This window comes from Lissotriton helveticus, chromosome 4_1 (genome assembly GCF_964261635.1).
Source record: "Lissotriton helveticus chromosome 4_1, aLisHel1.1, whole genome shotgun sequence".
NCBI classification, from domain to species: Eukaryota; Metazoa; Chordata; class Amphibia; order Caudata; family Salamandridae; genus Lissotriton; species Lissotriton helveticus.
The window spans coordinates 717,241,205-717,263,162 of record NC_136063.1 but is presented as its reverse complement, the minus strand read 5'-3'; the positions used below and the strand labels follow the sequence as shown (position 1 = coordinate 717,263,162).

General features: G+C 42.9%; 1 protein-coding gene across 1 annotated transcript in view; it reads right to left on the bottom strand.

Annotated features, from left to right (window-relative positions):
- Positions 1-1,115: 1,115 nt before the first annotated feature.
- LOC144827307 (maternal DNA replication licensing factor mcm3-like) overlaps positions 1,116-21,958 on the bottom strand; it is a 213,928-nt gene continuing 193,085 nt past the window's right edge. Inside the window, exons 16-17 of the mRNA XM_078685676.1 lie at positions 21,748-21,838; positions 1,116-1,468 (exon numbers count right to left, since the gene is read on the bottom strand). Coding sequence (XP_078541802.1) covers positions 1,270-1,468; positions 21,748-21,838 — 290 coding nt within the window. The 3' untranslated portion in view covers positions 1,116-1,269. The remainder of the gene's footprint in view (positions 1,469-21,747; positions 21,839-21,958) is intronic.

Sequence of the window (21,958 nt, the reverse complement as noted above, 5' to 3'; positions counted from 1 at the left end):
TGTGCATGTGCGCCTATTAAAATCCCAGCATACCCCTCTCTTTTCTGCCGCCCCCCCCCATTCTTCCCCAGGACCTCATTCCCCTGGGTTGACCGAAAGGGCTGTTGGGGCCTGGCGGAGAAAACCCTGACTGCACTGGTGGCCTGAGATGGGGCTGTGTCACCTGAGAACTGTTTATGCCAAGACAGAGTCTACATTGTCCCATGCCAGTGATGCGTCAAATTCCTTGGCCTTCCTGAAATTAACATCATACTCCTTCCACGCATCTCCAGTGTATTGGTCGCACAAGAGGCCCCCGAGCGCGGGGCACGACAGGCTGTGGGGGAGCGTCCAAGGAACAAGAGGTTCTCCCGGGCGCTCCCTGCCTCTTTATTCCTAAGGGGCCCGAGGGGGGGCGGTTACGCCCCCCACCGGCCCCTCCTGCGGCCCGCCCCCCTGACCCGGAAGTCCTATGATGACATCCGGGTCAGGGAGGGCGCCACCCAATCGGTGATGAGGCGCGCCCAGAAGGGCACGCCCCACCACCGAGAGGCCTGGAGAGGGGGGCGGTCGCCGCGCCGCCATGCGGGCGGGGGGCCAAGAGCCCCCCCCTTTTCAGTTTGGTTGGTGCGCGCTTTATCACGCTTTGGATGACTACGCACAGCAGACGGCGTCCACCCAGGAAAATAAGTGGGGGAACGACGTCCACCCACGTGGTACCCCGACTCGTGCCCTGATCTAATGCAGGCCATTTACTGATCTACCCATATTCGTGTCAGTAGTTTAGAAGTAGTACTTTGCCAGTCCAGCCTGATGTAATGGGTTAACATGGGAGCATTTATTGAAAACGACTGCTTTTACCCAACATACCCAGGTTCTATTTGGAACCCTACACATAACAGAATGCTCCCCGTTTTTAATCTCTTAAGATTTAGGGATGTTTTTGTGTTTTATTGGGCAGATAATTAAACTTGCTAGTAACAGCCTGTCATTTGAGCAGCTTACCATGTGGCAAGCCATGGAACCAACTGGCAGGCTGAATATAGGACACCAAAGAATAGACTATGGCTCCCAGAATCCGCAAATGCAAATCAGACCACAGACTGGGGAAAAAATACATTACAAGAAAATCTGCATGTGATCATTTTTTATTTTATTTTGCGCTTAAGAGTATTGTGTAGGATTTTACAAAACCATAAAAACTATTTGCTATAAATTCATATATATTTGTTACACTATACATTGATATATTATTGATCTATTTGTACAAATACACAAAATATAGACTCTTCAGATCAGAAAGACTACATCCTCAGAAAGCATGACTTGATTGTCACTTTGCATGGTTTCCAGAGCCTGCTGCACTTCATCATGGTCGAAGGGGTCGTTGTTGACTTTGTTGATAATCTCGAGAAGCCGCGCAACAGCAATGGATTCAGATCGGGTCGTCTTGAAAGCTTTCAGGAGGGCTGCTTTAAACTCCTTTATTCTGTGAAATAAAAGTACATGAATCAGACCAGTGACAACACAGCAAAATTATTTCTGCAACAGATCTGCAGTGTTTGAAGCACTCAAAGCCTGGTGGGGCACATCAGCAAGGGTATACACACATGATACAAATCAAGTTCAGATCAGTTGTCGCGCAGGGATCTGTACCTACACTTATTTTTTAGCAATCATTTCCAAAAAGTATGCGACAGTCAGGAGCAAGGACATCAAATTCCACTTTGGATTTTGCTTTAAAACATTCTGATGTCAGTATCTAAATAGATGTACATTTTAAGGACTCTTCAGGCACCCATAAATTAGTGAAAATCCAAATGATTGAAGCACACAGATGCACAGGTTAGTGCAATCAATGAAGCAGATCAAGAATCCCTTCACTCTCTCTGCCATTGTTACTCAGCTGCAAGCCTGAAAACGGTCAGAAAATACTATAACGTAGTTGCGTGGGTAGTAGGTAGCATATGAAGATGCAGTACATGAGGAATCACCTTCCAGAAGAAATCCACAACCAGCAGCCACCATCAGAGTAAATAAAAATCAACCTTGTCGGAGCATCTTGCTACTGTTATTACAGTAGCACTTCAGTTAGAAGTTTCTATATGCCGGGGAGAGGATCTACAAACATTAGCTGTTCAAGTACCTAATGTTACTTTTGTACGTGTTTCAATGCATTTACAGCTTATCTTTCACTTTCAAGTATGATCAATGTAGAACTTTTCTAATTTTTTGATGAAGGGATCAGGAGTCTGTTTGGTCAGCTCCTTGATTCAGCGATGCAACTGATGGGCGGATTACTTACTGGTAATCTTCATTACTTCCATTCTTCCTTACTGGTCCCAGTACTTATGAATTGGGGGAATATGCCCATTCACTATACCGGTGTCATTGCGTCCCAAGTTGTTTTCCCTTCCTACGTCCTGGATAGAACCTACCCATGAAGCCCCTCACTCCATCTTTGACTTCCTGTTCTAGATCAGGACCAATGAGGGCTGATAAAGGGACCCGGGAGGATGAGTCTTAAGTACTGCGATGAATAAGGAAGAATCAGAGCAATTAAGATTACCAGTAAGGGTGGGTTGTAAGTGCTGCAATGAATAAGGAAGAATCATAGAAATTAAGATTATCAGTAATAATCCGGCCATTACTTCCGCTTTTCCTTTCTTGTCCCATTCCTTAAGAATTGAGGTATATCAAAGGAAAGATATTGCATCAGCTGAGATAAAACCAGAACACTTGGATAAAGTTAACAGCATTTTATTTCATTCTTACACCACTCATGCTTTTCGGAGATTCTAGGGTAAAAAAATGAACATTAACAAACTAAGGAGTTTAGTACATTATCCTGACATCAAACCCAAGACTATTTGAGAACCAAATGCAGAACCCTGAGCAACATGCAATCTATAGTGTGCCATAAATGGAGCAGAAGCCGAGCTGGCAACCTTGCAAATATCTTCAGTTGAGACACCTGCCCATTCAGCCCGGGAGGTAGCCATGGCTCTAGTGGTGTGGGCCCTAATTGAACCCGGAATTTCTTCGCCAAAAGCCTGATAAGTGAAAGATAAAGATTTCATCCACTTTGCTAAGGTGGAAGAGTAGGGCTTTTTGCTCCTCTTTACAAGCCAGAAGTTGACAAAAAGAATCTGAAACTCTATATTCAGATATTCTATTTAGCTAGATCCTTGCAGCCCTGACCACATCCCAAAACATGTATTAAAGGATCCATGCTCTCAACATGGGTTTTAGAATAGGGAGAACAATCTCTTGACTCCTGTGAAATTTGGAATTGATTGTCAACAGGAATGTTGAATCTAGAGAGAGGATGATACGGTCCTTTAAGACCTTCAAGTATGGATGTCTACAAACAAAAGACCAATGCTCACCTAAGTGCCTAGCCGTGGTAAAGGCAACCATAAAAAAATTCTTAAAAGATTAGGAACTTTAACGAATGGTCTCTAAAGGCTCAAATTGGCCCTTCTGTAGGAAAGCCAAAACGAACAGTAAATCCCAAGAATGAAAAGGTATGCGTACCTTTCGTAACAAAACTCTTCAAGGGGTTTAAACTTTTGAGACCTATCAGTCAATTGTAGACATTTAATTCCAGGGAGACCTAAACTATCAAATTGCAGCCCAGTGTAAACTAAGATGGTTATAAACAACATATCCAAGCCCTCCTGTAGAAATTGAAGTAAAATAGATGTTGCAGCAGAGATAGGATCGAAGGAACTCTGAGAATACCATGAATCAAAGGCAGCCCAGTGGTGATCATAATATTAGTTAGTAGACCCCTTTTAGATGCTTGTAGGGAGCTACAGACAATCTTATTCAGAAAGCCTTCCCTTCCAACCTCCAAACCAATAGTTTTAAATGGCCCAGAGTCTCTAAAGGAAGAGGAGGAAACATAGGGGGAAGGGGATATCTGACCCAGCTGTAGACGTCCCAGCAAAGGAAACCACGGTCTCCTTGCCCAAAAAGGAAGAACTAACGCCATATCTGCTGCCTCTCCTTATAGCCTTGCGAATGCTCTTGGGATCAGAGGAATGGGGGGAGCTCAGAGACCCATCTGCTAGTCAAAGACGCCACGTCCACTGCCATCTGCTTGTGAAATCTTGACAAATAGAGGTAGTTGGGAATTTTGGCATGCTGCAAACAAGTCTATCCTAGGGACTCCCCTCCAGCATTTATTTCCAAAATATGAGGGCTCCGGCTGAAATCCTGTGAGCTCAGAAGGGTCCTGCTGAGAGAGTCTGCCTATGTGTTCAAGAATCACTTGATAAAAAGCTCTGAGATCTAAGAGGTCATTCTGTCCACAGATACAAATCTGCTGTACTGTATGATTTATAGATTTTGAGCCTGTACCGAACTGATAACTTGGGTAAGCTGTGGTTACATTGTTGTCTGTCTGAATCAATCACTAAAACCTTTCCCCTCACTAGAGGAGTATAGTATTGTATTGCTTTCCCGACTGCCATAGCTCTTTCCATATATCTCTTCCATTCCGTTCCCCAGTGACCCAGAGCAATCAGTCTTCCTGGTCCACCCCCACCCAAAACTGCCATCAATTGCGGTCAGGACTACTGGGTTGCAGTATGTGAACTGAGATTCTTTAAGTTAGAAGGCATTGTCCACCATGCTAGATTGTCTTATAAGGAAGATGCAACTGGGATTAGTTCATGGTGACTGATGAGAAGGCTGCCAGTGACTGCGTGTAGGAGGCTGGCTCTGTATATACCATACCAAAGTAAGGTATAGTGTGTAAAGAGTCCAGTGGATCCCCAGAGGTATAGCAGAGGCTAAATTAGGTAAATACTAGTAGCTCTCTTTGTGGTAGTGTGGGTCAACATTAATGCTTATCCAGAGGGTGTGTTAAGCATTTTTGTATTCACTCAAGACTGAATGCACACACTCAGACTGAATCCAGATAATTGGGTAAGTATAAAAAGGTATACTTACGTTTTATTGTCTAGAACCAAGTAGGTCTTGGTACAGGTAGGTAAAATATACAATCGATGATAGAACATTTCACGAAGTGCAATTGGGATTGAGTTTGCAATCTGTAGAGGTTTGTATTGGTTCAAAAAGCAGTTTAAATTACACAGTATTAGTTTAGCTTACTTTCTCATTACTTCTGGATTACATAGACTATGCCTAGATATCACACCATAGATATTGTCACTTACAGGCAAGTATGACAATTATCAGTTTAAAACATAGTTGTGTTCTTCCCATGCAAAACAGAAGTTCAAACACTAAGAACATTTTTGGAACAAACACACAACATTAGTCCCTATGGGAGAAAAATGGTTATCGGTTTTACAGATAAGTAGTATCCTTACAGGCATGACTTTTGGGGTTGAGGGCTAAGGTTACACAAGGTCCAGGTAGGCACTCAAATAGCACCATCAGTGGCACTGGGGATGCTGGGTGCTGAAGCCCAATCTTTCTTTCTCAGTTTTATATAGCGCAAACTTGAGCCGAAGGTATCGGAGCGCTTTACATGAGCACCAGTTGCGTCACACAAGGACACATTAATTTGGCTTTGTTAGGCAATGTTAGCCAATAGGCCAAGTGGGCCTTCGGTCAGGGGCTGCATACGAGCAGGCAACTCTGGTGTGGGAGGAAGGCTCCTGTGGTTAAGATGAGCACTGTAGGGACCAACAATCTGCACAGGAGCTGCACAACCAGCAGCACAGGGACGGCCGGGTGAGAGTGCCAAGGCGACGTCTGGGACCCTGTAGATGTCAAAGGAGATATTCAGTTCAGTAAGGATGCTTCAGGCTCAGGCAGGGAGGCTTTCTGGAAGCGACCACCGGCAGGAGAGGTAATTTGGGATCTTGGGGGATGCCTGGGCACCGTCGGGTAGGCCACCCAAGGCAGTGGGGCGTCGGGTTCTTCTTACCACTTCCAGTCACGGTTGGGGGGACCCTTCAGGTTGAGGCTGCCGGTGTAGGCTTTACGATTGAGGGAGGTCAGGGATCCCAGGTCAAGATCGCTGGGGAGACCACCTTCTGGTATTGGGCCACTCGAATTCAGGCCGTGGGGTGCAGAATCGCGGAACCGCCTGGATGCAGATTCTGGGGTTGAGTCTTTGATTGTGCAAATCTAGTGCTCACGGGAGACAGTGTTAGTTGAGTGTAGGGCAAGTCCTTCGGTCTCTGGGGGCTTCTGGACTTGCTTGGATTCTCGCTAATTGGTTCGGTCCCCTCATCTCCAAGATGGAGGGGAATGAGATGTTTGCTCCACCTTGCCTCCCCCACCTGAGGGATGGGGTTTGCGAAGCTGGGCACACCTCTCCTCCTAGCTCTGTTTTCCCACTGATCCTCTCACCCAAAGTGGGAGGCAGAACCGTAGGGAGCCAGTTGCTGGGGGCAGCAAAAGGCAGGGAGAGCTTAGAAAAGGCAACAGGCCTTTGAAGCTTCCCCTCTCGTGGACCCAGCCCATCCTAGACCCAGAGAGCGGGGCTCTCTACAAAGGGGTGCAAAAAGCTGCCTGGTGGTAGCAAATGGCAGGCAGCATTTCAGGAACCACAATAGGGTTGGTTGTTTCCCAGGGGGCCTCTCTAAGATCCCCTCTGTTTACGGTTTAATATGCTGAGAAGTTTGCTACCATAATAGAGCTGTGGACTTAGTAATCACCAACCCCCAGACCATATACTCTTTATGGTTTTACTACACTTACAATGTCTATGAATGGGCTTAGACACTGTAGGGGTACAGGGCTCATGACACTGCACCCTCACCTGGGGCTAGTGCACCCTTCTAGAGGGGTGACTTACCTAGGCATCAGGCAGTGGGCTGCAGGCATGGCACACAGGGATGTGTGCCATGTCAACGTCATGCTTCTCTGCAACAAAACACAGCCTGCAGTGGCAGTGTGAGGGTGTTAAGGTACAGGGCCTACAAGGGTGGCACAATAGGTGCTGCAGCCCTTCGAGACCTTCTCTGGTCACAGTGCCCTTGGTACCTTTTACAAGGGGCTTATCTGTGGCCAGAGATGTGCCAATTGTGGGTACAAAGGTGCAGCTTTGGGAAAGAACTCAGGCCCTGGGAATGTGATTGGTAGGAACCCAGGTCACACCAAGTCAAAGCGCATCATGTGTCGGGCAAAAAGTGAGGGGTACCTAAGCAAAAAGGGGCACTTCCCTACACTGTGGATTTTTGGAAACTACTTAGCCCAGGTGGAGTTGCACCCCAAGAACAAACTCCTACTTGCCGCCTGAAAGGAAGGAAAACAAATCCCCAGAATCTGTATAATTTCCATAAGCAGGCACAAAAACGCATGTTAAAGTGAAATAATTAGTATCTTACCATGTTCACACAAACACATAGCCACTCATTGGCTGTAGCCTCCTGCTTCATCAACATACTCTGTATTGAAGTCCTAAGCTTGTTCTTCCTGGATTCTGGGAGCAGCGTCAGTCCCTGCACTGTGTAGCAAGTAGCTCCTATGTAATCCAGTCGCTGTTCTGGTTGAAGATTGGACTTCTGCCAGTGGATTAGAAAACCAGACTTCTGATGTGTCTGGATGATCAGGAGACCAAATAAGGGCATCCAGATATAGAGTGAACTACTACTCCGTGAACAAGTAAAAGACCCATAATTGGAGCCAGGACTTTGGTGAAGACCCTGGAGGAAGTCTTCAAGCTGAAGGGGAACACCCAAAACTGCCAGTGGAAACTGCCCACCGCAAACCTAATAAAGCTATGATGGGTGAAGTGTAATCAGGTAGGCATCCTGCAAGTTTGTTTTGTTATGACATTTTTTAAAATCAAAGGATTAACCCTCTGTAAAGTGTTCACCTTAAAGTGGTTGTGCGGAAGAAAAGATCCAGTAACCGAAGGTCTATGATTATCCTAAAAATCCTGCAACACTGTCTGGATGATAAAAACTTTAACACCCCTGACCCCCTTCCAGAGGGGTAGGGGAAGTATTGCTTTCTTCGGTCTCAGAAATTCTGTAAGGCTGGCGTCCTGGTCTGCTCGGCTTGTCAGAAAGTCAGTACAAAATGAGGCTCAGGTAGGTCTGGGAGTACTTCTATCAGGCAACCTGGAGAAACATGCTTTACTCATTTTTCCGACATTAGATCACAATCCACTCCCCCACTGGTGCCTGACTTTTCTCCATCCACCGGCAGAAGGGATTAGAGGAGTTATGAAATTAGTGGCTTTAGATACTCCTTCAAGATGTACTTTCCTCTATGGGACGAGGAATCTACAGCAAACCCAAACTCTTCATCATACACTGGCAAAGTCCAAGATCAAACAAAGGGGGATGAAACAAAATAAAGGATCTATCTGAAGGGGGAGGAAATTCCAGGAGGAGGAGGAGATCTATAATGACAATTCTACGCCTCAGACAGACCTGACCAGGTTCAGCAAACCCCTTATAGAAACCCTTATGAAGGGGGAGTAGTATGGGGAGACTTCATCTGATGTTTTCCCATACCGAGAACCACCAAATGAATCTCTTTATATGCTGTAGGTGTCCTTCACTTAGCTGCCCATTGACTGCACGTATAAATAAAAACAATCTCACTTAGGAGGGAAAAACAGAACCTATAAAATTCTTTAAGACAAATCTCATTAATTGTTGAAAAATTATAAAAGTATCTTGCTCTAAAAACATATGGCCATCACAAGGTATCCCTAATCCCGTTAAAAAGAGGCCAGACCAGGCCAGTCTGTACAAGAATTTTACAATACATTGAACTCAAGCAACTTAACTGTAGCGCACTGTCCTCAATCTAGTGATAAACCTTTTATACACTGAAGTTTATTGATTTTGAAGCATACAACAACGTGCTAAAAACTTTATGCTGTTCTTAACCCCATTAGCTGCAGTTTATAATGTTATGTTATAGTGTTTGCAAATAACAACAAAAAGGTATTCGGACACTAAGAAACTGATACAAATACCAAACTACCATATAGAGATCCCAAAAGATATAGCAAGCTTCCACTGTGATCCAATCTATACAGAGAGCAGCATGATTACGGTCTACATAGCCAGGTCTCTACGGCGTTTCTAAAATGGGGGAGGGTAGACATTTTCTAAAACCTTTTGAAGCAGAGTATTTCATAATTATGCTGTTGCTACAGAAAAAGTCATGCCACTGGCTGGGCCTTGAATAAATCTGGGGACTGAAAGAAGCAATGCATCCTGGGAATGTAACGAGTGCCCAAACAGAGATGCTGAATTACTTCCTCCAGTAATATGGACTATGATTCTTTTCTCACAGGAAGTCAATGTAGTGCATTGAAGTCAGAAGAGGCAGACCTAGGCCATCCAAGTGCTAATTATTGCGCTGCATTTTGGATGTACTACTGCGTCTTCGGCACACCCAACCCAGAAAGAGGGGGGTTGCAATAGTCATGAGACTAAGAATAGCTCCCTGAACCACAATCCAATTGGATTTAGTGTGAACGAGTGGAGTAGTTATTCTCAGCACCCTCAACAGGAGAAAGAAGATGGAAGTCAAATGATTGGTTTGTCTCTCCAGAGGCAAATTGTCTTCCAAAAAGAAGACAAGATTGTGTACTAACCATGTCTGAATCAAGCTCATCAAATCGAATGAATGAAAAATTAAGAAACTCTGCTACTGGAAAACTGCTGAACACAATTTGGAGAAAAACAGGTAAAACTACTTAAAACGTTTTGCTCTCGACAGCACGCTGGATGTTGATGCTTATTATGGACATTATGAAGAAACAGAAAAAAACGCTTACCCCATCATCTTTTCATGGTTTTATTTCAAGGCAAATTGTGCAGAAAAATGGATTTGGAAACTATTCAACTAGGTGGGAGACTTTGTATCAGTGGCGGCTGGTGACATTTGAAAGTGGTAAGGCGGCAAATTATTGCCAGCCCGCATGGCGGCAAGTGAGCGTAGCCAGTGAGCCCGTACAACCTCCAGGGCCCCGGGGACCGGGGAATTAGAATAAAGATGCACGATGCTGGGCATTGAAGATTCGAACTCGTGATGGCACGAGGCGCGTAGAACAGCGTTCATGCTCTACATGGAGCCAGACTCACTTTGCTCGTTGGGATAAAACTCCGAGGCTGCCTGTCAGAGCATGACTTGGAGTCTACAGGCTTGGGATATGATGTGTGGCATGGAGAGAGCAGTTGTGTATGTGGTTCACATGTTGAACGTGCTTGAACCCAGAGCCCATGGCACACTAGGATATAACACCATGCCTTTGTTCCGATAGGCACCTTGTGCATTGCTTTCTTCAAAGGGGCACTTTGCAGCCGTGTTGCATTCTGTGTTTGAGAATCACAGTTGCTCTTGTTGTCAGGAGGTGGTCTGTACAGGGTAGGGTGCCAACGCCGTGACCTCTTGGCGCCAGTGCAGTTCGAAGGGTAACTTTTGATGGTGCGGATTTCACATTGCAACCCGATGGGCATGAGATAGTGCGTAAAAGCAGGCAGTGCCAGGGAGCGCCCGCCGAGCAGATAATCTGTTGTGTACTCAAGCCTAGATGCTGCTCTGGAGGATTGATAACGCCTTACTGGCTAATTGGATTAGTCATCTTTGTGTGTAAGTTGTTGTACAACAACAGGAAGATAGTGGGTGCAAGACACACAACGAGTCCTGTCCAAACTAGGAAAAAGACCACAGATGAACATACCAATAATAAAAGAACAACTGGGATTACTAAACTCAACATACATGTTCAAAATGTTATCATACAAAACAGCCCCTTCTAAACACGACATTCAAATTGATTGGGAGATTTGAACCCATTCAACTTCAGGCTATCACAGTGTGATGCCCCATAATCCATGAAAAATATGGGAGTCATGCAACCCATCTGACATCAACACGTTCTACAGCAGGTAACCACCCAGCAATCCAATCAGCATAAGACATTCTGGGACACAAACATTCGATAACCTTAATTGGAATTCATTTCTGAGCACATTCGGGACACTGAAAGTACGAAATAATGCACCCGTAGCATGTAATGTAAAGCACCTGAATGCTGATATAATTCAACACACAGCAATTCAGCACAACTCTTACCCGGTAAAATTTAGCACACAACACGTTCAACCCACAGCAAAACATGAAAACCATGATCAGCTAAACGTAACCGCAAACTCTCACTCCTGTTGAGGCCCTTCAATAATAAACTAAGCCATCGATGGTACCCCACTCTGTGCTACTCCTCGATCGCTGAAATTAAATTAACCCCATAAACCACCACAAAGAGCTCAGTCTCAGTGCATACAATTCCTGCCATTAACTGTTCACACTATGCAGGGGCAATACTGACTGAACGCACCCCTTAACCTGGGCCTGTCGACTGCCTTGCTACCTCACTTATGTAGCTCTGGGTTGTTTGGAAAAGCCGGCTGCATTTCTTCACAGCAGAGAAATAGTTACCGTTCGCTTGCAATGTTTCTAGACACACCACTATGTGCAAAGGCCGGGTTATGAGTGGTTAACTGGAAATAATGGCCTCTGCTACACATTTGCCGCCTTGGAATAAAAGAAATGCGTTGTGTTTCGTCTTATTGGACGGACGGCCTCATGTAGCACATTTCCCATGTTAGCTTGAATTACAGCTGTTTGTTTTGCAGCTTTACTTAAGATTAATTAAATGCAAATGCAACTCGGCGAATCCCGGGAATACCTGCCAGGGCCCTTATTAATACCTTCACTTAAAAACCCCTGTGCCAGAGAGTCGTTAATTTGCACAAAAAAAAGTGCTAACTGCTAGAGCAGCCATTTGCCTGCAAACAATTCGCGGATGACTGCCCAATTAGTTCAGTAGCACTCAGATGCTCCTCTCAGGCCCTGGCCCTTTCTTGAGGACACAATACACAAAAACTATGAAATAAATCGTTAACCCCAACCTAATCCAATATAATTACATAAATAAAAAGGGTCATTTTAATTTACCTGACCGCCGTCCGTCAGCGCCGCATCCTGGGACCTTGGAGCCTTCACTGGAGCGGAAACCCCGCCCTCCGTCCTCAGCCAATCCTGGCGCTGGAGCAGCGCCAGGATTGACACAGGGCATGGTTGCTTTCTGCCCGCCTGCCCATTAGGAGAGCGAGGTTTCGCTCTTCTAATGGGCATGCGTGGGCACAAGTGCGCATGCATGGGCAAGGCTGAAAAATGTGCCTCTGTCCCCACTCATTCGCACCTGTGTGCTGCTGCCTGCCCCAAACAATGCCTTATGCCTGTCAGTCAACATGACACAGGACCGCCCACCCCCTTCAGACTCTGAAGGGGGTGGGCGGTCCTGCATCATGCTGACTGACAGGCATTGTCCCTCGGCGTTTTGAACTTAAGTAAACTGAGAGTTTACTTCAGTTCAGAGTACGCCGAGGGAGCTGCGGGTGCGGGCGGGCAACGCCCCAACGGACCAGCCGCTACTGCTTTGTATCACCACTGGAAAACAGAGGTCTGACACAGCATATAGTCATCAATTCCCAGGCAGTATTTACAATTCAGGGCAACTAATAGACATATGGAGGGACTTTCACAAATTGGAATTATCATATTTAATTTCATCTGAAGTCTTTTACACATCTATAATTCGAAACTGCCACTACAGAGGGAGGAGGGGATGGCGAGGCTTTTCTATATAAGTTTGGGTCCCCAAAATTCTTTAAGCGGGTATGCCTGAAGGTTCTGAGGGCGGCCCTGGAGCTATGGTATAGGGTCAGATGCAGTTGGTGCATAGGATACTACTCGGACAGTGCCCCTGTATGGGATACACCAGGAACACCGGGTTGCCTCAGGGACAGTTTGGCGTTGCCCATAAGGGCAGGCATCACCACCTGGGCCGAGCTTGTAGACTCCGGGGGGATACATCCATGGGAATACTTGAGAGCAAAGATTGGGCCAGGGTTCTCTAGATTTAAATATCTACAGTTGGTGTCATGGTACGATGCAGAGAAGGGGGAGGTTAGCGGGAATGGAGAGATCGAAGGGATGTGGCAATTAAGAAGGAAATCTCTGTATGGTATAACAACTTGCTGGAAGCTGAGGATCACGAGGCACCCCCTTTAGCTGCAGTGTGGACCGAAACCCCCCTTGGGCCATCGATAGAGACCTTGTATGAGCCCTCTTTAAAGGTTTTGTATAAATATGTCAAGCCTTACTTGTTTAAAGGAAAACCATTTTTTCATCATTAACAGGCTCTATTATACCCCCGCTAAGATCGCCAAGTTTGCTCCAGAGCCATCCCCTAAATGTCCCAGATGTTTACTACCTCTTGCTAATGACCTACATATCTTCCTAGAGTGTCCAGTACTTGCAAAATTCTGGACAGAGGTGGGCGACAATATTCGAGATATTCTCAACACCACTATAGATATTAACATGTCATTAGTGTTTTTTGGAGATGATGGCCGACTTAGCCAGACCCTCTCTCAGAAAAACAGAGGCCTATTAATTTATCTGGTGTTGTTGGCACGAAGGCAAATTTGCAAGAGGTGGAAAGACCCCCTACCTCCACAAAGGGAAGATTGGCTTATGGCCTCATTCTCCATGGCTCGGCTAGACTACGAGGGCGCAGAAGATAAGCCAATAAACATCTGGCATCCTTTTGTGAGATGGGGCCAAAATTTAAGATTAATATAATTGGTCTAATGATTACACCAGGCTCCCTCACAAAAAGGGACCGGTCGGACGACACAAGCGAGTGCGGCAAGCCGTAGGGACCACAGATCATGAAAGCGGCTTCATAAAACCTGCAGAAGCTTGATAGGTGAGATGAGGACCAAAAAAAAACAAAAAGAAACTGCCACTGTGAATTTGCATTAAGAAATTATCATTTGGACTTTAAAACATTGATTCGAACTAGTAACTTTCAAAACCTTAAAAAAATCAGGCTGCTGAAGGTTAAAATGTATACCCTGAAGAAGAGACACTACATTATGTATGTCGTAAAACATGTTGGTATTTTCATAGAGCTCAATAAGCTAATATTTTTATGACTCTTAGAAAGTTTTGCTGGTGTGAAAATAATTTCTATTGATGTCAGGCAGATGTAACAAACTATGTTGCAACATGCAATTTTGGGAAACCTGGAGGACCCATAATCCCATTTTAAGGTTCTGCAAATGGTACGGTTTGCGGAGGGCCCCACCCAAACGCAGGCTTGTCATCAGGTGAGAGCAGCTCACCAGCGAGACAATAAAGGTAGTACAAACAGAACAAATGACAGCAATACTCCGCAGTCCACACTGGAGTATTACCCACTAAAGGCCATTATCCTTGTGGACAGTGTAGTGTGTAAAAATACAACAAGCATCATGAACCCCAAACAGAGGACTTTCAATGCAATAAGGTCATATCAATTGTTATACTAAAATTGTGTTTCAACTCATGTCTGTGTAAAACACTAGGCGGGAATGACCACAAGAATGTAGGCACACAAGGGCACTGTTGGGTGCTTCAATTTAACAAAATTGAGGCCACGTTTTAGTATACAAAGTTGTGATGTTGAATCCAAGAAATGGGAAATACAATAGATAAATGGACAATGGCATGGCAGTGATATACATTCTACACCGTTACGTATGGAACACACTGCTTATAAATCGTATTAAAATGGCCAGGGTCTAAAGGATGTACAATGGCATGTGTAATAAAATGATTACATAGGATAATCTCTCTGCGCGCCACACCAGCAACTACTGGTGTTCATTATAAGGCTAGTAAATCAGTCTGTACAAGAATCTTACAATACATTTAACTCAATCAACTTTTTTGTAGCACACAGTCCTCAATCTAGTGATAAGCTTTTAAAGTTATTTCCTAATCCCATTAGCTGCACTTTGTTATGTTATATATTTTATAGTACCGAAAAGGCGTCCTGGCACTGAGAAACTGATGTAATCACCAAACTACCACAGATATCCCAAAAAATATAACAAGCAACCTTTACAAGTCATTCTATACAGAGGGCAGTATGATTACGGTCTATGAAGCCAGGTCTTAAAGGTCTTTCTAAATTAAAGGAACTCTGCGCCTGGAAAACTATCCGAAACAATTAAAATAAAAAAATGAAATCAATAAAAAAAATTATTAACCATGTACCATCACAGGATGAATGAAATTGAGTTGCAAGGCTACACACATTTTAATCCTTTAAGAGTGCCCTTGGTAAGAAAGACTATATGTACACTAATTGAGCAAATGTTTTTATAAGACAGCTAGTTTCGCACTCATATTCCCAAATCTTGGTCACCCCTGCAAGATATTGGTGCTTTACTCAAACAATTAAGGATCCCCCAATAGGAACAGAATGGTACGACAGGGTGAATGGAAACCAGAGATTTACAGACAGGTTTAAGGATGTCTATTTCCCTCTTGTTCCAGACTGCTCTAAAACCTAGAGGGCAAACTGAACCCAGGAATATTCAACCTTCAGCCTTAGTTTTTTTTCCATACGAATAAAAATAAGATGCTATGTAATGCATAATTAAGAGTAATTCCATATTTCTAAGCAAAATGCTTGGAAACTAGGATTTCATCCGAACGTATCTCACTAATCACAGTGTGTCCTCTGGGAGGAGACAAACACTGACTGATGACCTGCCATTCATGCCAACTGGTTACGCTACAGAGGCAGTGTGCCTGTGCAGCTGGAGGCTGAGGCACGAAAGGTTGCCAGCTGCACTAATGTGGCTGGTCCTTTGACATAAGCTGATGAAGCTATATATTTGTTAGGGTGGAACATAGAACAAAGGACCACCCCTCCCGCAGTCCACAATGAAACTTTAGAAATAAAGAGCTTATGAAAGTCACACATTGCAGAAAATGAATATATAAAACGAATTTCCTGACGCACCGCAGTACATACGGATATTACTCAAAATGTCGATATGACACTCAATTGAGCTTGGCGAGTCAGTCAGTAAGACAAATGTGCCAATTTCTGCAGCAACAGAGCAGTCTGGTGGGAGGGGATGAAGCGAGAGCACAGACACTGAAGTGATGTGCAAATAGGAGGTGGAAGCATCCCTGCTGGAAAGAAACAATCTCAGGAAGTTAAACAAAAAATATAAAACTAGGAAAGTTCAGCAGAAATGTGTGTCAGGGAAGCCCATACAGAGGTGGTCAATAATGCAGCCCACAATACTCAATCAAGATGTGTTACTGTATAATGCTTCAGACAAATCTCACACATTTGCCCCCCCCCCTTCCCCCAATTCGTTAAGTAGGAGGATTATACTATTTGACAACAAAACGAAGCAAGAGAATTATTCTAGCAAAATAACGATTTTGGAGGACTCCATCACTGGATATTGAAGTTAATGGAATAGAAGAAAAAACTTTCCGATATAATCCTAACTACACATGAATAATATCTATCCTATTTTATTGTTTGCTTTTTCTAGCCACACCTATGACTCACCAAACTGAAGTCTCAAGCAATTACACTAAGGAGAAGCAAAGTTATTTCCTTAAACATGCAAGATCACCTTTGGCAATAGAGACTAGTAGAACGTTGTTCCCATTTCACCAACCGAAATGAGACTCAATAAGAATTCTCGGTTATATTTCAGGGTGCCCACAAGGCAGAATTTGGACTGGGGATAAGGTAATCTGCACAAAGTGATCAAACAAGTGCGTTTATTAATGTAACCAAGAGTAACTAAGGTTCAGCAAGATGTAATAAAAATACAACACAATGACCATCAATAGAAACGTTAAGGTAGGGAAAAAACTAGGACACAAAAATTGGAGAGAAGGAAGCGGTTACCTCACACAAGAAGTAGGATGTAAATATGAGTTCTGATCTAGAAACAAGTGATGCTTCTCAGACACCAAGGGACATCTTATTTAACTAGGAATTACAGCTTTTGAAATGATCCCGTCAGGCTCATCCACGCCAGTTTGTAAGTACAGGAGCCTTCCCTCAGTATTTGGTGCACGAACATAAAAGGAGCAGTTTGAATGCCCCTGTGAAATAAAGGCTTCAGAATGTGCTGTCTATTGTCCCTGTGCAGACCCTGCCTATTAACAGTCATCCTCAAGGGTTGAAAACTAACTGGGAGCACAGTTGAGACATTACGTTTGGCTCCAACTAATCCATCCTGCTTCTTCCTTAGACGTCCATACATTCAGGAAATGGTTTGGAGTATGATCCTTGGCCAATTCTATAAAATACATTCAAGAGACATACCAACATCAAGGGGATGACCAACTCCCAATAAATGACACAATCCTGTTTCTCAGGCCTTGCATAACCAAAGTAAACGTAGGTATCTAGATTCATGAATTTTTTTTGTATCTCTTGGAGGAAGAATAATCATCTTATCACTGCTACCCACATTACTTCTAAATGTGGGTAAAGTAGATGTTAGGTGATCATATGCTAGTGGTTTTAAAATGTTGTACCTCCACACATCCTCAGTCTGAACACCCATCCTGGTTTCATGAGGAGGCAAGAAATGTTAGCAATTATAGGCATCTGAAAGGGTGGATGGTGTTGAAAGCCTCTGTATTTCTGAAAGGTGAGGCAACTGTTAGGTTTTTGTAAAAGTAAATTAGCACATAAGTCCAACGTGGTAAAATTGGGGATGTTGACGTTTTTAATGTATGATTTTCGCCCATTATGAAGCTCAGAGATCGTCCTAATTTATTGTGTTCCCAGCACCTATATTTTCAGCACAGTAATTATCGCTCAGCTTGAACCCAGCCAAGCTTAAAAATGTATGCAGAATTCTTCCTTTCAATGTGCCTTTTGTAGAGCTTTTCTACGCACAGATATGGTATAGAGAATTTCAAATTTCCGGACCTTTTCAACGCACAACAGCATTGAGGAGGCAACTTATTCTTTCAAGTATATACACTGGAGAACGATTCTGGTCCCATAGCTGTAGATAAAATGTAATTGCAAGTATCCCTAGACTTTCACAAAGGTTGCTTAAAAAAAGATCTTTGCAACATTGCACTCCTAATTATGTGGGGGAACAGTCTGTTGTATTGAATTAATAGTGATTTTGGCAATCATCTAAAACCTCTACAGAGACACCTGGGAGAGAATAGGAGCTGCAATGGTTGGCTTTGGAGAACAGCAACTACATAACATTACAAAATAGAACTACCATATATAGTATTTGTGGTGCACATCTATTCACCAAAATTAGATGGGGCAGGATATCCAGTTTTGGCACATGCCATTGCAGCTATTTTCTTGGAGTTGCCAAAGAGGACTGCAAGCTTTAGTCATTTATTACCAGTCACTTTTTTTTAGCCTAAAGGTAATAAAAATGTCCTTTGAACGAAAATGGGGAAGTATATGTGGAGAGTTTTCAAAATTACTTGACTCTGTTCAGATCACAACTACCTTGGGGTGACATTTGAAGTTATTGTGGCACAAAGAACAGGATGTGGAAGGCTAAAGTAGACACGGTAGATTCAAATAGGTTTGTTCTAGAGCCAAGTGACATCCAGATTACTCAGTTTGTGCAAAATGAGATCTCCAATTTTTTATGTTGCCCCGTGTGATTGGGAAATGATATATCAGACCTGCAGAAGATTGCATGGTCACGTTCTCTTGTGATGGGGTCAAGTTATCTTGCGATGATCCAACAGGAGCGCAGAGACCATAGAGAGTGGCAGCATTCCAGATGTTACTGTCATTTACACAGACTATGAGCAGGTTTAAGCGAGATACCCAACTATATTTTCGAAGGTTCGAGGTTTGCCTTTTTTTGAAGGGAGGGAGAGCAACTTGTAAAATACTGCAGTGATGATTGTACTCTGAATATTTATTTGAACACTCATACACTCAAACTTTTAAACTTTGTGTTAATTTTTTTTAGGTAATGCCAAGTTAGTAAGGTTTAAGTAACAGCTTAGTTAGGCAAGTTTCACCTGGTTTCTCGGCTGTAGCCTTCAAACGTCTCCTGGAATTGGGATTTACTCAATTTATGGCTATTCATTTTGGTGAGCTGCTAGGTTGGGTCATGGGGTATGGGTAGATTAATAAGGTATGATATATAGAATGCTAGATTGATCCGTAGGCTGCAGTAAGGTTTTAAATTAATAAAAGTATTACTCAATTGTCTGTACTTCATTCTAGAAGGAATTAAGCACATTATCCCAAGGTTCAGTTCAGACAAAGCACCACAGCTAGAAATGTAGCCAGCCTTGTTGGTCACACCATGAAGATCAGATGGCAAAAACATGAGAATAAAGAAGCTCAGTGCAGGCAGCATTGAGATGGAGACTGGATGCCTTGAAAGATTTATGGAAAGGGTATGTATGGAGGACTGAGGTGCTTAAATGCAAATGTAAGTTTTACTGTATTGTCCACAACTGCTTTAGAAGTCAGGCTTACACAATCTCTGCTAGAAGAAATCATTTGTATGATAAGCTTGCCATGATGAGAAGATATATTTGGAATAAAAAGGCCTCAAGAGTCAAGCTCTCGGTGGTACAACTCTCCGTAAACCAAGGTGGGCTGGCTCTTCCCCATTTTAAGACATACTATGAAGCAGCCTTTTTCGATATAGTGGCAGGATTACTAAGGATTAGACAGACAAGAGACAATTTTTTTTTTTAGATAGAATGCTAGAGGAATCAGGCTCTCAAATTTTTTTCTTTTTGGAAACGGCAAAGCTTCCAAAGAAAACAAGATACAAGACATTGATAGGGTACTCATCAAGATTACGGCTTTTATATAAAAAACACGGTTCAGATGGTTCCATTTATTTGAAATTACTAGAATGCGTTAAAATGGGTCTCAAGATATTCCTGAATCACCTGATAGAATGGGAATCTGCCAGATTTTGCGAAATAAGACACCTACTTATTCAAAATAAGGTAATTAGCTGGCAAACGGTTATAGATAGTGCGTATCCTAGGCGGCTTATGTTTTTTGAATACGTACAACTGGTTTATTTTATAAGAAAAGAGATTGGGTGAAGTATCCAAACCCCCTATGTCTTGTTAACAGCTCTATATGGGGAGAAACATAAGAGTATAGGATTTTGGTACAAAAAGTTATTCCTTTCTGGATCATCTCCTGTAATTGTTAGTCATCTAGAAAAAAAAATGCCTCACGTCACAGTGCGTTTTTACAGATAAAGACTGGGAAGTAGTATGTCGTTTAGGAAACAAAGCACTCCGAGCAGCTAATTATAAGCGAATGTCCTTTCTTTCTTGCTGGCTGGCGTACTATACCCCGGAGGCCTTGCAGAGAATATTCCCTGAATGTGAGAATAAATGTTTTAGATGCAAAACTAGGGGTCAGGGTGGGTGGTATCATATTTTTTCTCTCCTGCCCAAAGCTAGAATCTTTCTGGAAGGGGATTTTCGCAGATATGGAGCTGGCAACTGGGAAAATACTATTACCAGAAGCAGAGGTGGCCCTTTTTGGTATTTGTAAAGAAAGGAATAGGTTCAATAAATCAGAAGTATTTATTTTTATTTCTACTGTTGTAGCACGGTCCTTGATTTTACAAAATTGGAAATCTGTGGTGATTCCATGTTAATTAAAATGGGTTAATAAAATGAGAAGAACATGTTATTTTGAGAGAGCTTATGCAGGTAGGGTGGGAGCGATTGCAAGATTTGAAAGGAATTGGAAATATTTTGAGAAGCTGGAATCGATAAAAGGAAATTGATGCTTTACTATTGCTTTATTTTAGTCAATTTTTACATGTTACTGCATTGGCACTTTAAGAATTGCAAGTATATATTTGCTGTTTTATATCGGCTGTTTGTGCACTTTATCGTATTAGCACCTTATGAACTGTAATAGGTCTCTTGCTGTTTTATTTTTTTTATTAACCAACTTTGCATGTTACTACACTGGCACTTCAAGAATTGTATCAATATCTTTACTGTTTTATATCAGCTGTTTTTGCACTTTATTATACTAGGCTATAGGATGTATAATAGTAATCTTGATGCTTTATATCAGTCTTCTTTTTATATTAGCCAATTTTGCACGACATTGCAGTAGCATTTTAAGTATTGCAATAATATTTTTGCTGCTTTAAATCGGCGGTTTTTGCACTTTATTGCACTAGCACTTTATGAACCGTATAGTAATCTTGATGTTTTTTATCAGCTGTTTTTATATTAGCCAACTTTGCACGTCTCTGTACTAGCACTTTAAGAATTGCAATGATATCCTCGCCGCGTTATATCGGCGGTTTTTTGTATAAATTATAATAGGAATTTCAATGTACTAGATCAGTTGTTTTCCTTGCACTAGCACTTTAATATCGGTACGCTTAGTCGTACGCTATTGCAGTTTTTGCACTTTCGCTGTGGTATTGTATATTCTAGGATTGTCTCTTGTATATTGTTTGGAAATGTTGTCTAATGATGAAGAATGTAATGTACCAATGTCTTCCTACTGCCTTGTTCAATAAAAAAAAATAAAAAAAAAAGCTCGCCAGTGGGGAAGGACAGTGCTCACTCAAATGAGAGCGGAGATAGTGTATTGGCGCTCAGAGCACAATACTAGGCTTATCCCACATGTTGAACCACAAAGCCCCACCTCTTAGAAGCTGGTGTTGGAGTCTTACCAAGCTCTTGGTGCAACCACAAGACCTAGGCTCCTTCCCACCTGAATACTAATATGCCTACAAAACCCACATATGCCCCCAAGCAAAATGAGTCACCAAATAAGTGCACGTGATTACATTATTTCGAAGAATTACTAAAAACCAATGTAGGTTGAACCCAGAAGCACTGGTGGCAGTTTTAATGTATGTAGGCCAGAAACCAAAACACTCAATTCACCACAAAAGGCCAAACACAGATTGAACATACCTTTTATCTGTCAAAGATTGCTTTTTAATTGCCCCCTGCCCAATATCAGTTGGCTTTTTTCTAGGAGTCCTTGTTATCCGAGCTGACAACGCTAAAAAGCAATACAAAAACATGTTAATTTGTTTATATTTGCTCCTCTGTTTACATGAAGATACCCCAGTTTATAATGAAGGTCATCGGATGCCTCTGTGACGAAACGTGAAATGCACCT